This window comes from Schistocerca serialis, chromosome 3 (assembly GCF_023864345.2).
Source record: "Schistocerca serialis cubense isolate TAMUIC-IGC-003099 chromosome 3, iqSchSeri2.2, whole genome shotgun sequence".
NCBI lineage: Eukaryota > Metazoa > Arthropoda > Insecta > Orthoptera > Acrididae > Schistocerca > Schistocerca serialis.
Window position 1 is genome coordinate 943,706,359 of NC_064640.1, and position 12,059 is coordinate 943,718,417.

At 41.6% G+C, this 12,059-nt stretch overlaps 1 protein-coding gene across 1 annotated transcript in view; it reads left to right on the forward strand.

The window, feature by feature from the left end:
• The window catches only part of LOC126471289 (glutamate receptor-interacting protein 1), a 445,652-nt gene that overhangs the window by 253,342 nt on the left and 180,251 nt on the right, over nucleotides 1-12,059 (forward strand). Inside the window, exon 6 of the mRNA XM_050099408.1 lies at nucleotides 176-316. Coding sequence (XP_049955365.1) covers nucleotides 176-316 — 141 coding nt within the window. The remainder of the gene's footprint in view (nucleotides 1-175; nucleotides 317-12,059) is intronic.

Genomic DNA, 12,059 nt, shown 5'->3' on the forward strand with positions numbered 1-12,059 from the left:
TCTTCTGATGATTGCAGATTGTTTTTTCACAAAAATATTGAGTCATGTTGATTATTGGATCTGACAGCAAACCCGAAGAATTTACCAATAATTACTGTGTCATGTACGTCTATGAAATGTTTTGCTGTTTGTTTATCGCTTTTGTGATGTTCATGCTTCATGGACATGCTTTCAGGGACCCCAGAGGCAAGAACTGCTATAGTGCCAACAATTAGTCCCTGCTCCTCTTCTTTCAGTACTCTCGATTTCCGTCATCAAAGTAAACAGTATTCACGTGCACGTCGACAGCAAAATGAGGCAAGCAATCATGAATCAGGTGAATTTTTGTGGACTTTGGTGTGTAATACTTCACTGCTCTTAAATATTTTCATATTATTATTTGGCATGTGTCATAAACGTGACAATTTATTACTCAGATATTGTGTTTTTAAAGTCCGACTTCCCATTTCATTAATATTGCCTACTACTTTCAGTATGAATTGAAAAAGGAAGTAAGATGTCCTCTGATCAATTTGTTGAAAAACATTACTCATTGAATCAACAGTGGTTTCAACAGCAACATAATTATGTTGACTTTATTATCTCACTGAATTCATATGAAACATCAACACTACATTGTTACTAAGTTTTGTGTAGGCAGTATGTTCCTATATTTGTGTCATATTAGTTTTATTTAAGTTTTTCTCCATATTGGTCCTGCAGTAGGACCTATGTCTTTCTTATTTTCAGCTCAGAAAGGATGTAGGGGAAAATCATACAGGATCACTCTCAAAGACTATCCTGGCATTCCATTCAGTGTTTTTGGAAACTGACACAAAACTTAAACCACAATTTTTAAGATGTGTATTTAACCTCTGTCTTGTCAAGTAGCAGTATTTTATGTGAATGCTGCACCACTTGACAGACTCACATGATATTTTATATGAGAACATGGTAGTTAATTTCAGTATCCATTGATAATGAGGCAATTAAAAGTGAATATTAGCTGTCATTTTTTTAACATGTCTTCAGTACCTGTCATCTTTTATTTTGTGTGTGTGATTATTAACGGATAATTGGTATTGCATTTCTGCTGATTAAATACACTCCTCACTTCTCTCACCTTAAGCATGTTTTTGTGTAAAAAATGTTAAATTGTACCATGGTCTGGATTCCAGTAGCTGGAAAGGTCTGTAATCAGTTCCTATCAGCCTCATAAAGCCAGGCAAGAGTATGCTCCCATAAATAAGTGGCAAAATATGCTTTGCAAGCTGCTACAATACTTAAGCTTCAAAATGAGTAATATACTTTTAAAAGTGGTATCATATTAGCAAGCATGTGTGCCACAGATATAACTACTGTTGCTAAGCTCATTGCTTTTATGTTGTGTAATTGATTAGTTATGGGTTTTATATACCAAAGTAGCACTTCCTGCCAGTTTAGCACATCAAAACCATACTAAAATGGTGCATTTTGGAAAGATCTTTAATGTAGTGTATCAATGAAATTGCAGAAGTGAATGTTCATCAGTGGTGTCAGATGAAGATTAAGAACACCAGTTCCACATGCCGAACTTTCATGGTAGCAAAGCAGTGAAGCTCTCACAATTTGGGGCAGCAGCTTGTTCAGCATGTGCAAGAGAAACACAATGAAGGCTTTGTGATTACTTGATAAATTATATGAATGAAAGCACTGGAGATGAAGAAGCATTTCCAACTGTATGCATTGTGAAATTCAGAGCAGGTTTTGGTTGGTGAATGAGGATGATAAAAAGGGTGGAGTTTACATCACAGTGCAGAACTATGCTAGCCCAGCAGTTTCCCACAGTGTGTGACAAAAAACTATTTGCATATGAGCATCATATAATCACTCCTAGGAAACAGCCCAACTGTTTGCTAGGTCATATGGGCAATATTGATCAGTGCTGTTTATTTGTATATGCTATCAGATGTTACTGTTGATGTAAATGGCATTAAAAGTGTTCCTGTAAGGACTTCTAGCAATGAAATGGCCAGGATAACAATAACACTGGGTGCCTAGCAGATGGAAGAAAGCTCTCCCCACATGTGATCCTTCACAGGAAAATGATACTGAAAGAAAAACTGACTGCAGGGCTTATCTCTAGATGCCAAGCAAATGGGTGGATGTCAGATGACCTAAGGCTAGATTGGTTGAAGGTTGTTTGAAACAGAATACCATGTTCTGTGCTTTACAGAAGGACAATGATGGTGTCAGATTCTTTCAGGGGACACCTCACGGAGAAAATTAAGGATCTGATAGCAAAGAACAATGCAGGTCTGGTCATAATTCCTGGTGGCATGACTTCACAACTTCAAGCAATAGATGTTGTTGTGAGTAGACCTTTCAAGGTTCCCCTGCAACAGCTTTATAGTGACTGATTTCTTCAGGGAGACCATGCCCATACTGAGGGGGGCAGAGTTAAAGAAACCCTCAGTACCCATGCTCGGCCAGTGGATCCTTAATGCTGGGGCAGAATCTCAAGTGATTCTCTTATGAAAAGATTCAACAAGTGCTGTGTATCCAATGCTATTGATGTCTGAGAAGATCTACATCTACATAGATACTCTGCAACCCACCATAGTGTGTGTGATAGAGGGTACCCTGTACCACTGATTGTCATTTCCTTTCCTGTTCCACTTGCAAATAGAGTGAGCAAAAAAAGGCTGTCTGTATGCCTCTGTATGAGCCCTAATTTCTCATTTCTTATCTTCATGGTCCTTATGTGCAATGTGGGTTGGTGACAGTAGAATCATTCAGCAGTCAGCTTCAAATGTGTTCTTTAAATTTTCTCACTAGTGTTTCTCAAAAAGAACATTCCCGTCCTTCCAGGGATTCCCATTTTAGTTCCTGAAGCATCTCTGCAACACTTACATGTTGTTCAAACCTACTGGTAACAAATCTAGCAGCTTGCCTCTGAACTGCTTTGATGTCTTCCTTCAATCCGACCAAGTAGGGATCCCAAACACTCGAGCAGTACTCAAGAATCAGTCTCATCAGCATCCTATATGTTGTCTCCTCTTTCCTAAAATTCCCCCAAAAAACCAAAGGTGACCATTTGCTTTCCCTACAACAGTTCTCACAGTTCACATGCCCATTCCACCTCATATATTATGTCCAGAAATTTAAATAACTTGACTGTGTCAAGTAGAACACTAGTAATACTGTATCCAAACATTACAGGTTTGACCTTTCTACTCCTCTGCATTAACTTACATTTCTCCACATTTAGGGCTAGCTGCCATTCATCACACCAACTGGAAATTTTGTTTAAGTCACTTTGTATCTTTGTGCAGTCACTCAACTTTGACACCTTACTGTACACCATTGCATCATCAGCAAGCAACTGCAGACTGCTGCCCACCCTGTCAGCCAAATCATTTATGTATATAGATAACAACATCGGTGCTATCACACTTCACTGGGGCACTCCTCACAATACCCCTGTCTCTAATGAACACTCACCATCGAGAACAACATACTGGGTTCTGTTATTTAAGAAGTCTTCGAGCCACTCACATTTCTCTGAACTTATTCCATATGCTCCCACATACTGTGGGAGGAGTGTCACAAAGGAAGAAATGCCAGTATGCTTACAAGCAAAGATGGTGGTACCAGTGATGAAGACAATGATGACAATGTGTACTGAACAGGATCATATGCAGTGGGCCAAAATGAAATGGATTCTGTACCTTCCATGGCAACAACAATCTCAGAATGCATACCATTCTGTTCATTGCATATGAAAATGGTTGTGTATGGCAGGTTATGTTCAGGCCCTGGAGATATCATGTGGTGTTGAAACTGGTAGCATGTACTAAGCATGTATTAGAAAGAATAAATGATGGTACATTCAAATACATTGGTTTTATCATTATTCAAGTACTACATGTCTGGCTGTAATCCCACTTTCCTTCATGGATTACCAGAGAATGGTGATGATGGTGCCAATGATTAAAAGTATTGATACCACAGAGATAGTACGCAAAAAAGAAAGCAAAAATAAAAATTAAATTGTTTCTTTTTGTTTATTTTATTTCTCCTTTTGTTATCAGAATGTAGAAACCAATAAATGGCATAATTTTAGAATAGGTATAATGTTAAATTTTTTAAGGAGATGCCTTATATCCACAAAACAGTTTGTAATTTTGATTATGTTAAAAATAAAAATTTTTCAATGAGACTCTTAAAACATGGGGGGAAGTGTTGTTTTCCTCAGTATCATTTTGTACTTGGGTAAATATGGTCACGCCCATCCACTGAGGACACAGCAGTCTCATGCCAGTTCCCCTTCATTCATTATCCTTATTGCACTGTAACATACACAAGCCAAATCTCATAACAACCAGCCAAATGTCTTGATTTATAACTTCCTCTGCCACTAACCTATCAGACCTGTCAAACCTGCATCAAAGACATACTTGTACATACAACAGTTTATTGTAATTGCTATCATAAATCCCTATGTGTTGCAAATACCTGTATTTTAAAAGAGTGCACAGCAGCATAATTGTTCAAGGCTTTGCTCATTTTAATTTATCATTTAAGAGCAACACAGACTGTCATACAAGTTCATGAACTCATAATTTCTTTCCTACATTTATTCTGAATTTAGCTTTGGGTTTGTACAGTTCTCGTCAATTTCATCTCTGAACAGTCTTCATCAATGGCATCTGAAGATTTCTATGCACTGTTTGTAAATAGTATAAAATACTATCTATGAACCTAATATGACTGTATGTGTTGTATCCTGTAGTGATTCATGAGTTCTAGGCAGAAAGCAGGGAATGAAAGACACAACAACAGTTAGATAAATATCATTTATTTAACTTCAATGGGTGTCAGTGGAACACGAGTTCAGGAAAATCCAATGTGCAATCCAGAATAACCCAAATCTGTTGGCAAGTCCATATTAACACTGTAGTATCACTAGAGAGGCTGATGCAGCAGACTCCTATACTCTTTGATAGTGGCACTGCCTGTGCCAGGCGAAGGGCATGTCTGTCATGCAGCCATTGGTTGGTGTCTATAGGTGCTGTGTGGCTGCCTCTTGGGCAGTATGCTGAATGCCTGGTGTCAGCCTTTGAACTAGGAACTGACACATAGAGCATGGTGTATGTGGCAAACACCACTGTACGTCACACAATAAATTGCTCCTCTGTTGTATTTCTTATTTGGCTGACTCTTCTCTGGCAACAGTTGTTAATTACATGTCTATAAGTACACTGAAACATGAAACAAAAGTCAATAAGTTCACAGTGCAATAAAATAATTGTCCTGAGTCACAAGTAAATTGTTGATTTTGACGTTAGGTACTTTGTGGCTGAATAAGTATACCAGTCCATAGGCACCAAAGCCTAATTTCACTCCAGCAATCTCACACATAGGCACAGTCAACTTGAACTGTTGTGTTGACAGAAGAGCCAAGACCGTGTTACGAATGGAGGCCGAAATGCACATGTTTTAGCTCACGCAGGCTGGCATGAGGAGGGAAGGACTATACTGACGTGAGGTCTGGAACATGACAAGGAATTAGAATTCAGAAAGCAGACGTAATTAGTTTGATACTTAACTTTAATCCATTAATGATGAACGTCGCTCTTGACGGTACGTGATTCACAATATTACCTGTTCAGAATACATTCATAGTAACTGAATATTGCGCCTTGCTAGGTTGTAGCAAATGACATAGCTGAAGGCTATGCTAAACTGTCGTCTCTGCAAATGAGAACATATGTAGACAGTGAACCATCGCTAGCAAAGTTGGCTGTACAACTGGGGCAAGTGCTAGGAAGTCTCTCTAGACTAGACCTGCCATGTGGTGGCGCTCGGCCTGCAATCACTGATAGTGGCGACATGTGGGTCCGACATATGCTAACGGACTTTGGCCGATTTAAAGGCCACCACCTAGCAAGTGTGGTGTCTGGTGGTAACACCACATTCCTCCCTCGCAAATTGGCGGACGGTTGTGGTATAAGGCCTCCGCCCTCTGTGGGGAGGACCCCATGTTGACGTATGCGACGAGGCGGGGGTGCCTAACAACAGGCGAGGCTGTGCCACTCGCACCCTGTTATTCAGACCACGGGGAGCTAGGGAACACCTGACAACCTAGTCCAGGGTGCACGTCAACATGCGGTGTATGCGCCCGTAGAGAGACAGGAGGGGCCGAAGGGTCGACCTCCATTGAGCCGGGGCACCCGACGGGCAAAGACGACATATGGTCTGGAATGGGCAAGAGTTCCATGTCGGAGGACAATTGGTCATGGGGAGCGATCGGCAGCGCGTTGCCGTGGGGCAAAATGGAAGGCATTGTCGGTAACTCCTGGGGCTGAGGCAAGCCAGTAGATGGGTTCCTGGGGTGCTGACCGGACGGCACCGTCACTGAAAGCAGACGGCGAGTGGCAGATCCCGTGCGACGACAGAGGATCATCTGATTGAGATGCCGGCACACCTCACCAGAGGCCCCCAAAACCAGATACATAACATGTCCAAGGCAACAAAGAATGTGCCCTTCAAGCCAATGCCATGAACCTCGATAGTCGCGGTAGTAAACAACGTCACCTGGGGCAAAAGCAGGTGTCTGCCGCTGCACAGGAACCTGATGCAGCGGATGTAGCAAAGACATCAAGGTGCAATAATGGCGACCGTGGAGCAACACAGCCAGTGAGCGACCATCCCATCCTCATCGCCAATGTTGTGTTGGCAGAAGAGCCAACACCATGTTATGAATGGAGGCTGAAATGCACGCGTTTTAGCTCATGCAGGCTGGTGTGAGGAGGGAAGGACTATACTGATGTGAGGTCTGGAACATGACAAGGAATTAGAATTCAGAAAGCGGACGTAATTAGTTTGATACTTAATTTTAATCCATTAATGACGAATGTCGCTCTTGACGGTATGTGATTCACAATATTATCTGTTCAGAATACATTCATAGTAACTGAATATGGCACCTTGCTAGGTCATAGCAAATGATGTAGCTGAAGGCTATGCCAAACTGTCGTCTCTGCAAATGAGAGTATATGTAGACAGTGGACCATCACTAGCAAAGTCGGCTGTACAACTGGGGCGAGTGCTAGGAAGTCTCTCTAGACTGGACCTGCCGTGTGGCGGCGCTCAGCCTGCAATCACTGATAGTGGCGACACGCGGGTCCGACGTATACTAACGGACCGCGGCCGATTTAAAAGCCACCACCTAGCAAGTGTGGTGTCTGGCGGTCACACCACACAAACAACAGTAAGAACAGTCCACTTCATTATCCAGCAGAATCCATGTTGCAACAGTATTCATAGTCAAGGATTATTGGCACCAATTTGTCACGATGGTGCTCACAATTAAATATCTTCGTTGCCATTTTGTTGTGATGGCAATCACCAAGTGGTGTATTACATCCCATAAATTACCAGTTTCTTCAAAGGTGGCTATACAACTACCAATGGCAGTCACACTAAAATCAATACATTTGTTAAAGTCACAGTGTGTGCCATTCAACTCTTCTGAAGAATGTGAATGTGAACATTAATTATAGCATAGATGCAAGGTCCAAACAGTAGAGTCAAATGACCACTTTGACATAATGTCAAACCTAAGAGAGTTAAAGCATCTCTTAGACACAAAATCCAAATTAAGTAAGTTAAAGGATCACTTAGATGCAAAGTCCAAAACTAAAGTTGTGGAGGGGGAGAGCTGGATGGTCGATCAATGGCTTCTTGATGACCATGGCTTAGATGCTCAATGAACTTAGAAGTAACTTGCTGAAGTGGAGCTCTAGCCAGAACTGTCTGTGCAACCAGAACTGTTGGCTAGAAGCCATGTGGCTTCCTAAATACTGGTCGAGTGGAAGGTTACATGTCTCACTCTTTTCTTGGACTTGCCATGGGCATAATGGAATAGTGTGCCAACTTTGGTGCCACCTGTGACATTGTTGGTGCCACTGATCCAAATGGAGCCTTTCACAAGCCAGGCAATACAGGCAATAAACACGTTGTCTGAGTAGGCAATCCAGCAGACCTGCTGTATTCCAGGAGGGTGGAGGGCATGTACCCCAGAATACTGCGCCCCTGCTCACCCGGGCATGGAGGTAAACTTGACGATACTAGTCTTCTGCTGATGTGATCCTCAGGTCAGGAAGAGTCAGGATGTGGATGCTGTGGCTCACCTGGATGGTGTCACAGACCGAGCAGATCTGAAACAGAAAAATTAGCAGCATTTTAGTCATAAACTACTGAGGATAAGGAGGAGGAGGAGGAGATTAGTGTGTAACGTCCCATTGACAACGAGGTCAATAGAGATGGAGCACAAGCTCAGCTTAGGGAAGGATGGGGAAGGAAATCGGCCATGCTCCTTTAATGAAACCATCCCATCATTTGCCTGAAAGGATTTAGGGAAATCACGGAAAACCTAAATCAGAATGGCCGGAGATGGGATTGAACCACCATCCTCCTGAATGATAAACTACTGAATCCCTGTTGTGGACATACCTGACTGAGGTGTTTCCTGGCATGGGCCTGATTGGCCATCTGAGCTTCAACCATAGAGTGACCCAATAGTTTGACACTTTGAGCAGGTACCCAACTTCATCTGCCCTAGACGAATATGGTGACAAACACCTTTTTATTTAGTTTGAGTTTATGTGGACATGTGACAGGCTGTGGATCCCTGTCATCAATTGCCTTGACAATGGACAGCTGTGTCCTTTAGAGTCAACTGTGTAGGAGTTCCATAGGACATTGATCATCTTGAGCTGTGCTGTGGTATGTTGATCCTTTGTCCTGGACATGTTTTGGTTCCAAGGAATGTTTATCCTTGAAGGCAAAGGGTACACTTACTGCTGATGGCTTCAGTATAATATGCACTTCGTAGTTCCTGACACAAGTTGTTGTGCCATCAAAGAGAGTTTGGGAATTGTGTATGAGGTCCATAAGATGCATGTGGGGTATGGCACCTGCACCTAACTGTCTGTGTTGTGTACTCGCAGACCCAACTTGCTGAATAGTTAGAGATGCAGGATATTACTAGCATCCTGTGATTTGACCACCAACTTTGCCATGACAGTGGTCTCCTTGTACAATACATTAGCGTCAAACTGGCTGCAGGTTACTGTGCAAGTATTACTGTACCTGGTAAACTTACTATGGAACAGTCACAGCTGTGGTGAGCCTAACCATTGACACATTTACAAAAAAAAACTTACTGTGGAACAGTTGGAGATGTGGTGAGCCTAACCACTGGTAAGTTTGCAAATTGAGAATCTTTGAAGATGAACCCTTATCAATATGGAAATTAGCAAGAGTGACATTGATTCACACTTGTAAATTTAAATGTTTGCATGATAAAATTGCATGAACCTGTAAGCCATTGTGAAATGAACCTAAAAATTTTTCTTTTTCATTAGTAAAACTTTTACCATTCACTTTCATCTGATGTGCAGAATTACACATTTTTGCCTTGTGGCCTCTCTTGTGTTAGTAATTACACTTTGCTTTTCAAAAATAACAATTTTCATGCTGGTGAGTTATAAAACACTTAAAACAAGAGAGTAACCTATTGGGCTCCTGTTTTCCTATTGTGTCCTGAGGGAAGATGGTTATATCCAGCCCATCAGTGCACTGGATAGTGAGACAATTCCATGTTTCAGTATTTTTTACTAATCTGAAATACAGTTGAGGGTAGGGGTGTGTGTTCTACAATCCCACAGACAATGTCATTGCTTGTTCAAAAGCACAGATGAGAGGTAAACCAGCATCTAACGAGGTCTTGTTCACCTTCACTGCACCATTTTTCAGACAGTCATCCAGTGAATAAACTGAAATCCTGTCCCACGCTAATGAATTCGATATGATTGATTACTCTTGTCACTGAGACACTGGAATTCACATGCCCACATAAGTTCCTATAATTGGACTGTCCACTGATGATAACTTTGTCCACTTTTCTTTGTACAGCTGAAAATTTTATGTTCAACAGCTGCTACATGTATATGTGAATCAAAGTAATTTGCAGCTTGTTATTCAGCTGAGTGTATGTTAGTTCACTAGGATCTACCTCTCTGTTAAGTTGTTGAATAAGTCTAGATACGTAACCACCAGTGTGTGCAACTAAAATGGCTTTCTGTCGTGTGTCGCCTGTAATATCATGGACCATAAAGTGCTGTTCAAACCTGGCAATATCATTCAGCCATGACTCTAATATCTTATTGAAATTTGGAAACAGCAGAGGTGGTAGTGTCTTTGCTTGGGTTGAGTTAGTGTCTGGCTGGGACAATTTGGCCAAAATAAACTCCTGTGTCTGTTGCATGTTTTGCAACAAGAGCAGTAACTCTGTTGAGATGTCCAGGTCTGGAGTTGCTGTGTGGAAACATAATACTGTCTGATCAGAATATAAGCAAAGAAGTGGTAGGAACACCAAAATTCACTGAGAACAGTTGAAAAGATGCACTGAATGAAGTTGCCACAATTGAAAATGTAAATTATCACTCATGTTGGAAAATCCTCATTACCATTTTGTTGCAATGGTACACATGGTCAGACATCCTCATCTCCAATTTGTTGTGATGATACTCATGGTCAAATATCCTCATCATTATTTCATTGTGACAGTAGACACCAAGTGCCGTATTGCATGCCCTAAATTGCCAGTTTCTCTGAAGGTGGCTACATAACTACCAATGACAGTCTCATTAAAATCAACACAACAATGTCAAGAGTCTGAATGTGATCTACACTAGCCCATTGATTATCATGTAGATATGAGGTACAGACTATAGAGTCAAATGATCATTTTCCACAGGAAGTCATACCTTAGAGACTTAAAGGGTCTCTTAGATGCAAAGTCCATACTCTTCTTCTTTTTCTTGTGCCTTGGTCCCACTTCTAGATGGTGTCAGCATGGTTCTTACTGAATTTGGAATGGTTAATTTAAATGGTGGCTGGATGTTTTTCCTGTCACCATCCTTTTATCCCCTGAGCAAAATATATGTGCCCCAAACTGTCTGTGTGTAGGATTATCAATGTGAATGTATGCCAACATTTTCTAAATATTTACAAATTGAGATAGGACTTGGGTACTAGCCCAATATTCACCTATCTGAATGTGGGAAACCACTGAAAAGTGATAATCCAGCTGGCTGGTAAACTAGCTGTCATTTTTAATCCACTAAGTGGATCCAATCCAACTGGAAACACTTGTCCAAATCCTGGCAGAGGCATAGTAACATGTGGGATTATCCAGGTGGTTACATAAGGTCTGAACTAAGAGAGTGAAATGATCACTTAGATGCAAAGTCCGAAACAAAACTTGTGAAGGATATGAGTTGTATGGGTGATCGATGGCTTCCTGATTACCACAGCTTGGCTGCTCGCTGAACCTGGAGGTAACCTGCTGAAGTGGAGCTATAATCAGAACTGTCTTTGCAACTAGAACTGCTGGCTTGGAGCCATGTGGCTTTCTAAAGACTGGCTAAGCATGTTACATGTCCCATTCTTTTTTTGGACTCATGATTGGCATAGGGGAACAGTGTGGCAACTTTGGTGTTACCTGTGATGACATTGGCATCATCAGTCCAAACTGGAAGATCTGGTTGCATTGCAGAAGGGCATACATCCCAGGATGCAGCATCCTCCTTCCCATGTGGTTCCATCATGCCTTGAGGTCCATCAATACCACAAGTAATCGGATCAGTCATACTGCTCGTGGGTGATGGATTTGCAGGGGATGAGTAAATGTTGTGATTTCACTTGCACAGATCCATCTTGCGAAATCTTATATGTGGATACCTTGATTTGAGATGTGCTGGTCCAGTTGGCCCCCAGTCTAGAAGCACACATTTCAGCCCTCAAGCTGAACAACCCTTCCTTGGAGACATTTTAAAAATCACAGACTCTTTCAAGATTGTGCAGGCAGCAAATAAACACTTTGTGGCTTGCCAAAGGTGGCAGTGGTTCAATCACCACCAAGGGGACAAAATTCTCATAAGTCGTTTTATTGATGGTGGTGCTGTGATTCATCACTTTTGGACATGTCAGTGACCTCTGAGCAGCCAGTTACACTAAATCAGCATATG